At 37.8% G+C, this 13,695-nt stretch overlaps 1 protein-coding gene and 1 long non-coding RNA gene across 2 annotated transcripts in view; one reads left to right on the top strand and one right to left on the bottom strand.

The window, feature by feature from the left end:
• Window positions 1-437: 437 nt before the first annotated feature.
• LOC121409110 (perlucin-like protein) overlaps window positions 438-13,695 on the top strand; it is a 29,111-nt gene continuing 15,853 nt past the window's right edge. The window contains exon 1 of the mRNA XM_041600935.1: window positions 438-777. Within this exon, the coding sequence (XP_041456869.1) occupies window positions 681-777 (97 nt within the window). The 5' untranslated portion in view covers window positions 438-680. The remainder of the gene's footprint in view (window positions 778-13,695) is intronic.
• LOC121409111 lies at window positions 2,554-3,375 on the bottom strand. Its single transcript, XR_005969119.1, has 2 exons — window positions 3,312-3,375; window positions 2,554-2,870 (listed from the first exon to the last, which is right to left on the bottom strand). It is a non-coding gene; the product is annotated as an uncharacterized LOC121409111 (long non-coding RNA).

Here is a 13,695-nt window from a genome sequence, read left to right as displayed (position 1 = left end):
ACTATGATTAGATGTGTATGCTCTTCAGAATTCCTAAAAATATAGTCCTTAAATGTCCCCTTCTAGGTTCAATATAAAAAAAAGAGTCAGCTCGCGCTTGCATTGCTTTTTTAGTGAGACAGGAACGTATTATGGTAACATTAGTTCTTTATTGTGAATTTAGATAAGTGAGGGAGCTTTCATTATCATTCACAGGTACTTTCATGGTATTGTTCTAGTCTTGAACAATGCCATGATAGAACTTCGAGATGACAATACGGTCGATCATTGCTTATTAGTTATACGCTACCGATCTTAATTACTTACGATCCCTAATCAAAACCTAATTATGGATGAATCAGAAAGCGCTTGAACTCTTAACCATTCTTTTTTGCGCCTGAACTCGTAACCCTAACCATCATTAGGGAAGAAGCTTTGACAATGATTCAATTTCGATTGAGGTTAAAGAATATGTGATTACCATGCATTCTAATTATCTAGTAGTCGTTAGTCCACTGACAAGTAAAATTAAAGGAAAATTCATTCCCTTATGAAAAGCATGAATACAAAATCTCGCTCGGACGCAACTATCTGATAATATTTTGGAAACATTTTTCGCGGAAAGAATTACAATTTTTATCTTCCATCCAACACAACCAAAGACAAAGTTATATCATTATTTAACGAGAAGGGAAATAATAATGCCTACAATCAAATGTATACTCTCGATAACGAACGTCATTTTTGTTGCCTTTCTGACTCTGACTTTATGGACAACATCGCTACAGAGTGCTGATTGTGAGTACATTTTTCTTACTTTTATCATAAACTACTTGTGTTTTCTGGATATTTGTCGAGTCCCCACTCCAGGTGGGTGTTTCATAAAACTGTTCCTCAGTTACGAGAGACTATACGAACAAGTGTTGGAAAATGTCTTGTGGTAAATAACACCATATTTTCACAGATGTTGATTTATTTCCTAGGATAGGATCACCATGCTGTTCGTAACAGATCAGTGGTTACGAACGATTTTACGAACAGATCTATATGAAACACCCACCAACAAAGTTTGTCCCACTGATGTTTCTTTCTATCTCGTTATTTTTCCTTTTCTCTCTAATAATGTAACCCAAAATATACCAAAGATTTTTTTTTTACAATATTCATCATTAAACATAAAATTACTTGCCGAAGACATATTGCCATTGTTAGTAAAATGCTTCGGAATGTGGCAATCTGATAAGGTTCCAAGTCCATTATTTCAATTTGTAAAAATTGTGGTTAGATAGGAAGGTAGGTTATAGGTAGGTAGGTAGATAGATAGATAGATAGATAGGTAGGTAGGTAGGTAGGTAGGTAGATAGATAGGTAGGTAGGTAGGTAGATAGGTAGATAGATAGATAGGTAGGTAGGTAGGTAGGTAGATAGGTAGGTAGGTAGATAGGTAGGTAGGTAGATAGATAGATAGATAGATAGGTAGGTAGGTAGATAGATAGGTAGGTAGATAGATAGGTAGGTAGATAGATAGGTAGGTAGATAGATAGATAGGTAGGTAGATAGATAGGTAGGTAGGTAGGTAGGTAGATAGGTAGGTAGGTAGATAGGTAGGTAGATAGATAGGTAGGTAGGTAGGTAGGTAGATAGGTAGGTAGGTAGGTAGATAGGTAGATAGGTAGGTAGGTAGGTAGGTAGGTAGGTAGGTAGATAGGTAGGTAGGTAGGTAGATAGATAGATAGGTAGGTAGGTAGATAGGTAGGTAGGTAGGTAGATAGATAGGTAGGTAGGTAGATAGGTAGGTAGGTAGGTAGGTAGATAGATAGGTAGGTAGGTAGGTAGGTAGATAGATAGGTAGGTAGGTAGGTAGGTAGGTAGGTAGGTAGATAGATAGATAGGTAGGTAGGTAGGTAGATAGATAGATAGGTAGGTAGGTAGGTAGGTAGGTAGGTAGATAGGTAGGTAGGTAGATAGATAGATAGGTAGGTAGGTAGGTAGGTAGGTAGGTAGATAGATAGATAGGTAGGTAGGTAGGTAGGTAGGTAGGTAGATAGATAGATAGATAGGTAGGTAGGTAGGTAGGTAGATAGGTAGGTAGGTAGGTAGATAGATAGGTAGGTAGGTAGGTAGGTAGATAGGTAGATAGATAGATAGGTAGGTAGGTAGGTAGGTAGGTAGATAGGTAGGTAGGTATGTAGCACCCCTTTGGTGTACTACATAATATTTCCAGCTTATGTATGATTTCTTTATTTCAAACATATATTCTGTTTGCTCTGATATGAATTCTTGAATATCTTCATCATGTATTACTTATATGTTTCATTTCTTAAGAATATAAATATATATTCTTCCTTCAAACTTTTATCAAATTCACATACCTTCAGTGCATGTGTTATAAATCATAGAGCTTGCTGCTTGCAGATCCCATGATAACACTGTTTGTCTCTATATTAACCTGTCTGAGTTAAACAATGGATGCTCAGATTATTTCAAGTTTAATGGGCCTTTGTGCTCTAGATTCTAGACACCTTCTTTGTCTGAAGAAGAATTTCCCTCCAAATTCTGTTTTGCACTCACCCCTATAGTGGACTGAACTAGTCCATTATTGTATAGGTTAGTTTCAGATTTTAATATTATATGTTTATTTCATAAATTTTGACATATAATGAGATGTCTTATTTTATGTATTATGTTGTATGTTATATTGTTGCATGTACAAATACATAAGTATTTGTGGAGTTTAGTCAAGTAGAAATGACCATGGATCAACTCCTGGACTATTACATAATATCAAACACCCCCACAAGTTACAATATTGGAAGAGTCCGTTTTCTACTTCCAAGGGCGATGTTCCTGTCTCATCACATTTTGCTTTTAGAGATGGAGACAGAACAGACCTCCAAGAATTATCTCTCATAACTCTTGCATTTTCAATTCCTGCTTTTCAGGTAAGATCCAAAAGTCATTTTCTACATATTATATAATTTTAATATTTATTGTGTTTAATATTATTCATGAAATTAATGAATAATTGATTCTAGATGTGGTATTCCAGTTTCTTGTTTAAATTAATATTTGAACTAAAGTTTGTCTGAACTTGTATGAAAGTTCAACACTTATTGAATATTTATATTTTGGTATTCTTAATATGGCACAAACCTTCAACCAATTAAACTATATTGATATAGTTTACTTATTCCAATATCTCAACTATTTCATAACTATTATAATTGCTATTTTATTGATAGTCAAATATCCAAATATCGAAACGTATTAACAATATTTTAAAAGAGAATCATTTAAGACATTTTGCTTTTAGAGATGGAGACAGAACAGACCTCCAAGAATTATCTCTCATAACTCTTGCATTTTCAATTCCTGCTTTTCAGATTTCCATTGACATGAGTTGGTTTATAAGCCATCTCTCCATCTCATTGAGACCCTTATATATATAACTTTATTTTGTTTAGTTTTACATAGTTATTACTATATCTCATTATGGTTAGTTTATTTAACTAGAAACAAAATCATTATTCTAGTTGATATGAAGTTTACCACTCCATTTATATGGAGCTCATGATAATTGTACTAATCAATATGTGACAAGTCGTCCATATATATATATTGTATATAATGTAAATATGTTCTGTTAATAATAAAGGAATAATTATCTTTTTCCTTTAATCAAGTTAGTGAAGAAACTTTATTTGAATGTCTTTTATACTATAGTTAAGTAAGTAACATATTAACTGTTGAATGCTTATGACTGTGTGTATGATGTAATATGATTGTGTATGCATGTGCTAAGGTTTAATTATTTTGAGTAGTTTATTGATATAATATTAAGTTCAACACCTAGTAGACCAACAGGTAGGGAATAAATACCGATATAGATATACCTTCCCTCTATATCATCTGTATTTACTATTTAATTTAAAGTCTTCCGCTGCATGTTAGTTGTATTTAAAGATCCTCCCCCTACCCGAAAAATGTTGGTGCTACAATTGGTAGCAGAGCGAGGTTTTTATTTCTAATGCTTTGTTTCTACTTGATTTCTATTTTTCAAATTATGTTATATTAACCATTTGATTTGTTTGATCAATGATTGAAGTGTAACCCTTTGAAGTATCTTTTTATATAGCTGATATAAACCGGAGTAGGTATATTGGAATTATTATAGGTTTACTATAGATTTACCTATAATTTGTTTATGTCTATCGTGGGTATAGATTTGTTTGTCCTGAAATTTCCATTAATACCTTTCTCCGCACCACTCTTTTGATTTGTGGTTTGTTTGTTTGAAGATAAAAAGATAATTTTGATATAGGAAAAATAGTAGCTTAATGCACACTACTATTGAAGTTATACTTTCTTAATTGCTTCACTCCTCTCACTTTTTGGTTCATTGGTGTGGGTATAGCATATTTTGTATTTTTCTTGTCTTCGTGATTTGCTTTCACTGGAATATTTTCTTTGATGTTTCTTTTGGCTTTCGGATGATATAGTTTCTATTAGATTCATATATCTTTAATAAAAAAGGTTAACTTGTTGCTATCCAATCTGACATTGTTAAGTGACTTCTGAACATCTTTGTAACACTTATTTTTGCTTATCATATCCACCCCCTTTCTATTTGTTAGGATAATTGAATAGTATTCCTTTGGATAGTATTTGCTTTATAGTATAATCATGGCACAAAATAGTGATACTTCTCTTACATCCTCTCTTGAAGTGAAAGAAGATTCACCTTCTCCTGCCATGCCTACCACTGACACATTAAGTGCTTTCTTGAGTGAGTCTGGGTTAACTAGAGAACAGTTGAACCAGCTCATTCGGGGTCAATCAGGAAAAACAGTTCACAATACTGACTCCTCTCAATCTCGTCTGCCCCGACTTGGCCTGTTTTCTGGTAAGGAGCCAGTAAAGCAGGGTGAGGTGGATTGGGAGACATTCTATGATGTGGCGAAAGAGATTGCTGCTATGCCCAGCCTAGACGAGCAGTCTAAACGCCGCGAGATAGTTACTCGGCTTGTCCTGCCTGCCAAAGATTTTGCTAAGCAGGTTGCATCCACTGCAACCGCCCTAGATTTGCTCTCCTTCTTAGATAGCATATATGGGAGGGTGCAGAATAACAACCTGCTGTTGCAAGAGTTTATGGGCATGGTCCAGGACAAGCAGGAGAAATCCTCTGATTTCCTTAAGCGCCTTCAACTAAAGGCCAGTAGGCTCGTAGAAATTGGGGAGTTCTCTCCTGAGACTGCAGCCCAAAAGCTGCTTGATAAGTTTAAGTTAGGCTGCCACGATGAATATATTATCACCGTGACAAATTTGCATAATCAAATAATTGCACCCCCTTTTCCGAGGTTAATCAGTATAGTAAGAGAGGCCGAGGCAACAAGAAATGCCAAGATGGCCCAATATAAACCAAAGTCAGCACATAGTTATGTGCAACAATTTGAGAATATGAGTTTATTTCATCCAGGGAATCCAAAAGAGACCCCAGCTAAGAATAACAAATCACAGAAAGTTTCGAACAAACAAGCATCTGCCAATAAAACTAAATCTAATTCCACTAACCGTTCTAAATCAGCCCCTCGATGCCCAGTTCGGGTATTAGTGTGTTTCAAGTGTGGGGACTTCGACCACAAAGAATCTGATTGCACAAACCCTCCCAATGAGGAACGAAAAAATCGTAATCTAGCCCGTAGAAAAGAAATCATTGCTGCGTGGGAGTCAATGAACTCACACAAGGACTCCCCAAACGAATAGAGACCCCTGTTGTTGGGCGGCCGGGTGGTCGGGTTGATAGTAAACGTCCTAAGAATGTCCGTATGTTTTCTCATCAGGAATTATTTAGTGTACATAGTAATCTTCCTGCAGGCTTAGTTGGTGAGCCTTGTGAAACCAGTTGTGTAGTGGATAACATTCCTACCACTTGTCTTTTAGATAGTGGAAGTGTTGTCACCACTATCCAAAGGGGTTTCTATAACCAACATTTGAGAGATACTCATCCATTAGAGAAGCTTTCAAGCACCTCTCTATGTATTGAGGGTGCGAATGGACAGCCAGTCCTATATGACGGTTTTATATCTGTCCCAATCACCCTCCCAAAAGAGGTTGCTGGGATAGAAACTTCTGTAGATGTCTTAGCCATTATTGTTTCTAGTCAGACATCTTGCCCTTCCCCTATTATCATAGGTACCAATGTGTTCAAAGGCCTTGCCAAGGCCTGTAGAGCACATCTGGGTTCTCGGTTCTTATCCAGTTTGAATATCTCACCTACAGTATATGCTTGCTATCAAAAGGCGATTCATGAGGAGAAGATGGGTGATCCCGTCACTGGTCAAGTAGGTAAGGTGCGGTGTAGGTTGCCCCACCCTGTTACACTTGAGCCATCTCAGATGCTTGAGGTAAATGGTTTCCTTTATTCCTCTTTGCCTAAGGGCAAGCATGATGTTCTAATACATGAGGTGGAGGGTATACCAGGACTCCAGGTTGTGAATTCCATTCACAAGGTGCGAGGTAAGAAGGCCAAGGTGAGACTTACCGTCGGTAATAGTTCTCATGCACCTATCACAATCCATAATAAACAGACAATTGCTATTGCCTGTACATTTATGTGGAGTAGGCCAGTTACTCAGGTGTGCGATAATTTGAAGCAGATGTTTTCTGATAAGGCTGAATCTCAACCCAATGTGACTGTGCCTTGCTATTTCACATCATCACCTCAGAATGTAAATGATGATGATGATGAAGATAGCCCTTCTGATTATGACATTGCCCCAGATGTTCCACAAGAATTTGCAAATTCCCTGAGGCAGCAATTAGATCAATTAGATGGTCTGTTTTCTAAACATGACCTTGACTATGGTTGTGCCCAGGGCGTGGAGCACAGTATCAACCTATCTGACAAGACTCCATGGAATGCACGAGCACGCCCCATTCCACAGAGCATGTATGAAGAGGCAAGGCAACTCTTCCAAGATCTCCTGGATGCAGGATTGATCAGGCCATCCCAGAGTGCCTACAGCTCACCTGTATGTTTAGTACGCAAGAAATCTGGAAAGCTGAGGATGACGGTAGATTACCGTCAACCAAACAAGCGAGTCATTCCAGATGCGTACAGCATACCTAAAGTTGAAGAGCTGTTTAATTCTCTTCATGGGTCTAAATACTTCACTGTGGTGGATCTTAAAGGAGCTTTCTTTCAGATTCCCCTTCGTGAACAGGACATGAAATACAGTGCTTTCAATACTCCATTTGGGCTTTTTGAATTCAAGAGAATGCCACAAGGTTTGAAATCGAGTCCTGCCCAAATGCAGAGAGTAGTCGAGCGTTGCCTTGGTGACTGCTCTCTTAGGGAAGCAATTGCATACATTGATGACATTGTCATTCATGCCTCTTCCATTGAAGAGTGTATTGAGCGTACATCTCGAGTTCTTCGTAGAGTTAGAGACTTTGGGCTTACCCTAGAGAAATCCAAGTGTCACTTCCTTTACCAGACTATCTCTCATCTCGGTCATGAGGTAAGTGGCGAGGGAATCCGCCCATGTCCTTCCAAGATTCAAGATGTGATACACTGGAAGAGACCTGATAATGTTCAACAACTCCGACAGTGGTTAGGTTTTTGCGGGTACTATCGTAGATTCTGTAATAACTTCAGTAAGATTTGTAGACCTCTTAATGACCTACTAACTGGTTTGTCCATGCCTCGGAAAGACAGCAGTACCCCTTCTGAGCGCTCTAAGGTCAGAAAAGCACAACTTGAACCATTTCGTGAGAAATGGACCGATAAGTGTGAGAAGGCCTTTATTGAGCTCAAAGAGATGCTCACGTCAGCCCCTGTTCTTGGTTTTGCAGACCTTTCCAAACCCTTTGAACTCCACTGTGATGCTTCAGGTTTTGGGCTAGGTGCTGTATTATATCAGGAACAAGACGGCGTGAAGCGTGTTATATCTTACGCATCTCGTGGGTTGAGTCACTCAGAAAGGAATTATTGCGCTTGGAAGCGTGAATTTCTTTGTCTGAAGTGGGCTGTTACCGAGAAGTTTTCTGACTATCTTTATGGTACCAAGTTTTTGGTTATCACAGATAACAACCCCCTCACCTATGTCATGACATCAGCGAAGCTTGATGCCACTGGACAAAGGTGGGTCGCCAATCTATCGGTCTATGATTTTGAGATTAGATATTGTCCTGGCAAGAATTTGAACGATGCCGATTCGCTCAGCAGAAGACCCAATCTCATTCCCGACGACGAACAGGTTGTTGACGATGTGAGTAACCAAGTTGAGTTTCTTAGGTCGCGAGTGAAAACTGTTGATAATGCTGAGATACATGCAGTTTTCCAAGGCTATATTCACATTCGTCAGGACAAGACAGATGAGAGTTCGACATTTACTCTTCCAACCATTGCTTCGAACTTGGCTATGCAGCCTGCTGCCATACCTGATTCATATGTTGAAGGTGTGGAGGGGGACCCTGCATTGCCAGGAATTAATGATAATGAATGGCAACAGTACCAGAGTTTGGATTCAGATATTGAAGCGGTAAAGGAGTTTGTGGGATTGAGGTCACGCCCTTCCTTGAAAGATAGGAAGCAAGCGAGCCCAAGACTTAAACTGCTTTACCGTGATTTGAATAGGCTGGTTCTAAACAATGGTGTCTTATATAGGGAGACTAAAGATCCAATATCTGGTGAGACGAGACGCCAACTTGTGCTCCCAGATAGCCATGTCCATCAAGCCATTCATGGTATTCATGATGAATGTGGCCACCTTGGATTTGACAAATGTGTTTCCCTTGCTAGAGCTCGATTTTATTTCCCTTTCATGGCTTCTTCCATCAAAGCATGGATCGACAAATGCGATCGATGCATTAAGAGGAAAAAGAAACAAGAGAAGGCAGAAATGGACTCAATTGTAACAACCCAACCTCTAGAGCTCTTATGTATTGACTTCTTGAGTATTGAGCCTGATAATGGAGGTGTAGAGAATATACTGGTCATGACTGATCACTTTAGTAAATATGCGGTAGCAGTACCTACTAAAGACCAGCGTAGCAGTACAGTAGCAAAGGCATTGTGGGAAAACTTTATTGTCCATTATGGATGGCCCGCTAAAATCCTGTCTGATCAAGCGCAGGACTTCAATTCTCGTTTGATACAGGAGCTCTGTACTATGGCTGGTGTGGAAAAGGTAAGGACCACGCCTTACCATCCTCAGTCCAATCCAGTGGAGAGGTTCAACCGTGTCCTCCTGGACATGCTTGGATGCCTCTCTGATAAGCACAAGTCGGAATGGCGTCGTCATGTGAGCACCCTTGTACACGCTTATAATGTATGCGAACATGACACCACGCACTTCTCCCCTTACTATTTGATGTTTGGGAGGAATGCGCGTTTGCCGATTGACCTTGCCCTAGGGATTGACCCACAGTGGTCTGTTCATTCTGACAAGACATCATATGTCAAGGCACTGAGAGAGCAGCTTGCCGAGGCATATGAATTGGCCGGGAAGCACATGGCAGCCCGCAGTAGTGCTAACAAACGGCGCTATGATCAAAAGGCCACGGCACCTGTACTTCAAAAAGGTGACCATGTTCTTGTTAGGAATGTACATCTTAGAGGTAAACATAAGTTGGCTAACAAGTGGGGAGATGATGTATATGTGGTTCTATCCAAAATGGATGACTCGCCTGTCTATCGTGTTCAACGGGTGGGTACTGATCTTGCTCCCAAGGTCCTCCATAGGAATCTTCTATTGCCATATAATGGGCAACCAGAAGTAGAACCACAGGTGGGGGATGCACCTACCACTAACAGACTCATCACCCCAAAGAAAGCCAACTGTAAGTCTAGAGAGGCTAGCAACAGGAAAGAATGTTCATCAGCACCTATTGAGAGTGATGATGACGGAGATTCTAATGATTTGTTTGTCCCTGCTCCAGTCATTCCTATTCATGAAGATACTAATGTTAGTGGTACCGATACTAATTTAGGCGCTATCTCTTCCAACCCCGATACTGAATCAATAGCACCCCCAGAGACTGAAAATCCCCCTCCAAATCCCTTGGTAGTTGATATCCCTCCTAGTGATAGTGAAAGTAGTACTGAAGAAGTGGGTTCATTGAGCGGTAATAGGTGTGATATGGATAATGTTCAGAATGCTAATTCAGATAATTCAAACAATTCAGATAACTTCAATAACGACACTCCTGAAGTACCTAGAGTTGATAGTGAAATTGAGATAAATACAAATCAACCTCTACTTCCACAGAATGAACCAGAAGTGAGACGGTCCGTTAGGCAAAATAAAGGTGTAGCTCCTAAAAAGCTTAGTTATGAACGTCCAGGTGAACAGATAAATGTAGATTTTAAGTTAGCCCTTGTACAACAGATGAGAGCTTTCATGAACGATCTATTATAAATGTGTAATTAAATAACTGTTGCGTATACATAGAATAATTATGTATTCCTTCATTACAGTTTTAATTGTACATTTTTTTTTGTATGGTTTAGTTTTGTTGAAATGCTGATTAAGATTAGGTTTCATGCCTACCTTATAATGTCAGTAGAGTGTTTATTTATTTATTGTAAAATAGATTATGATATATATGTGAATATATACTCATTAACTGGTAGGGTATTGATAGGAGAGTTGTAACTTAATTAGATTATTAAGTTAGGATTGAGGGTTCTCAATTGAGTTTGGAGTTGATGCTCCATCCGCCACATCCGTAGATGAGGACTGGATCCATTGGGGTTCCGCCATCATAGGAGCTGTTTCCTACTCTCCAGATGCCCTATCGCCAACGTGAGGATAGATAAGATGACGACAGCGGAAAGAGCACTCATCGCTTTGCAGCTGATTAATGATGCCTGAAATAATCTTTTATGTCATTGGTAACATGGGTGAACTTACATAGCACGTTTGAAAATTATAAACTGCAACAATGCTTTTCATCAAGCCTGATAAAACTGTGAGCTGGGGACATTTGTCCATATCCCATGTTTATTTCTATGACTTCATCGAGCTGGTCCTGTTTCTCTTAATTAGAACTCGATGGGCATCTATATACTACTTGGCTGCGTCATGTGAACCACATTCGCATGAATAAGACTCTTGAGCAATATGGAGACCTAAGATGGATCTCAACATCTACAGATTGCAGCTGTTCGTCATATTCCTCAGAAGTTCCGAGAAGGAAAGCGTGGACTTTTTGATGGTGTTATTGAAACTTTGGAATGACATTTATATGTATATATTATACATACAATTTTTTTCCGCACGGTATCAATTTGTGTTCTTTTCATGGGACACTATTTTTTTTAAGTGGGGAAGAGTTGTAGCACCCCTTTGGTGTACTACATAATATTTCCAGCTTATGTATGATTTCTTTATTTCAAACATATATTCTGTTTGCTCTGATATGAATTCTTGAATATCTTCATCATGTATTACTTATATGTTTCATTTCTTAAGAATATAAATATATATTCTTCCTTCAAACTTTTATCAAATTCACATACCTTCAGTGCATGTGTTATAAATCATAGAGCTTGCTGCTTGCAGATCCCATGATAACACTGTTTGTCTCTATATTAACCTGTCTGAGTTAAACAATGGATGCTCAGATTATTTCAAGTTTAATGGGCCTTTGTGCTCTAGATTCTAGACACCTTCTTTGTCTGAAGAAGAATTTCCCTCCAAATTCTGTTTTGCACTCACCCCTATAGTGGACTGAACTAGTCCATTATTGTATAGGTTAGTTTCAGATTTTAATATTATATGTTTATTTCATAAATTTTGACATATAATGAGATGTCTTATTTTATGTATTATGTTGTATGTTATATTGTTGCATGTACAAATACATAAGTATTTGTGGAGTTTAGTCAAGTAGAAATGACCATGGATCAACTCCTGGACTATTACATAATATCAAACACCCCCACAAGTTACAATATTGGAAGAGTCCGTTTTCTACTTCCAAGGGCGATGTTCCTGTCTCATCACATTTTGCTTTTAGAGATGGAGACAGAACAGACCTCCAAGAATTATCTCTCATAACTCTTGCATTTTCAATTCCTGCTTTTCAGGTAAGATCCAAAAGTCATTTTCTACATATTATATAATTTTAATATTTATTGTGTTTAATATTATTCATGAAATTAATGAATAATTGATTCTAGATGTGGTATTCCAGTTTCTTGTTTAAATTAATATTTGAACTAAAGTTTGTCTGAACTTGTATGAAAGTTCAACACTTATTGAATATTTATATTTTGGTATTCTTAATATGGCACAAACCTTCAACCAATTAAACTATATTGATATAGTTTACTTATTCCAATATCTCAACTATTTCATAACTATTATAATTGCTATTTTATTGATAGTCAAATATCCAAATATCGAAACGTATTAACAATATTTTAAAAGAGAATCATTTAAGACATTTTGCTTTTAGAGATGGAGACAGAACAGACCTCCAAGAATTATCTCTCATAACTCTTGCATTTTCAATTCCTGCTTTTCAGATTTCCATTGACATGAGTTGGTTTATAAGCCATCTCTCCATCTCATTGAGACCCTTATATATATAACTTTATTTTGTTTAGTTTTACATAGTTATTACTATATCTCATTATGGTTAGTTTATTTAACTAGAAACAAAATCATTATTCTAGTTGATATGAAGTTTACCACTCCATTTATATGGAGCTCATGATAATTGTACTAATCAATATGTGACAAGTCGTCCATATATATATATTGTATATAATGTAAATATGTTCTGTTAATAATAAAGGAATAATTATCTTTTTCCTTTAATCAAGTTAGTGAAGAAACTTTATTTGAATGTCTTTTATACTATAGTTAAGTAAGTAACATATTAACTGTTGAATGCTTATGACTGTGTGTATGATGTAATATGATTGTGTATGCATGTGCTAAGGTTTAATTATTTTGAGTAGTTTATTGATATAATATTAAGTTCAACACCTAGTAGACCAACAGGTAGGGAATAAATACCGATATAGATATACCTTCCCTCTATATCATCTGTATTTACTATTTAATTTAAAGTCTTCCGCTGCATGTTAGTTGTATTTAAAGATCCTCCCCCTACCCGAAAAATGTTGGTGCTACAGGTAGGTAGGTAGATAGGTAGATAGATAGATAGGTAGGTAGGTAGATAGGTAGGTAGATAGGTAGGTAGGTAGGTAGGTAGGTAGATAGGTAGATAGGTAGGTAGGTAGATAGATAGGTAGGTAGGTAGGTAGATAGGTAGATAGGTAGGTAGATAGGTAGGTAGGTAGGTAGGTAGGTAGGTAGATAGATAGATAGGTAGGTAGGTAGATAGATAGGTAGGTAGGTAGGTAGGTAGGTAGATAGGTAGGTAGGTAGGTAGATAGGTAGGTAGGTAGGTAGGTAGATAGGTAGGTAGGTAGGTAGATAGATAGATAGATAGATAGGTAGGTAGGTAGGTAGGTAGATAGGTAGGTAGGTAGGTAGGTAGATAGGTAGGTAGGTAGGTAGATAGGTAGGTAGGTAGGTAGGTAGATAGGTAGGTAGGTAGGTAGATAGATAGATAGATAGATAGATAGGTAGGTAGGTAGGTAGATAGGTAGGTAGGTAGGTAGGTAGGTAGATAGGTAGATAGGTAGGTAGATAGGTAGGTAGGTAGGTAGGTAGGTAGGTAGATAGATAGATAGAT

This window comes from Lytechinus variegatus, chromosome 2 (assembly GCF_018143015.1).
Source record: "Lytechinus variegatus isolate NC3 chromosome 2, Lvar_3.0, whole genome shotgun sequence".
Classification (NCBI taxonomy): Eukaryota; Metazoa; Echinodermata; class Echinoidea; order Temnopleuroida; family Toxopneustidae; genus Lytechinus; species Lytechinus variegatus.
This window is presented reverse-complemented; position numbering and strand designations above follow the sequence as displayed.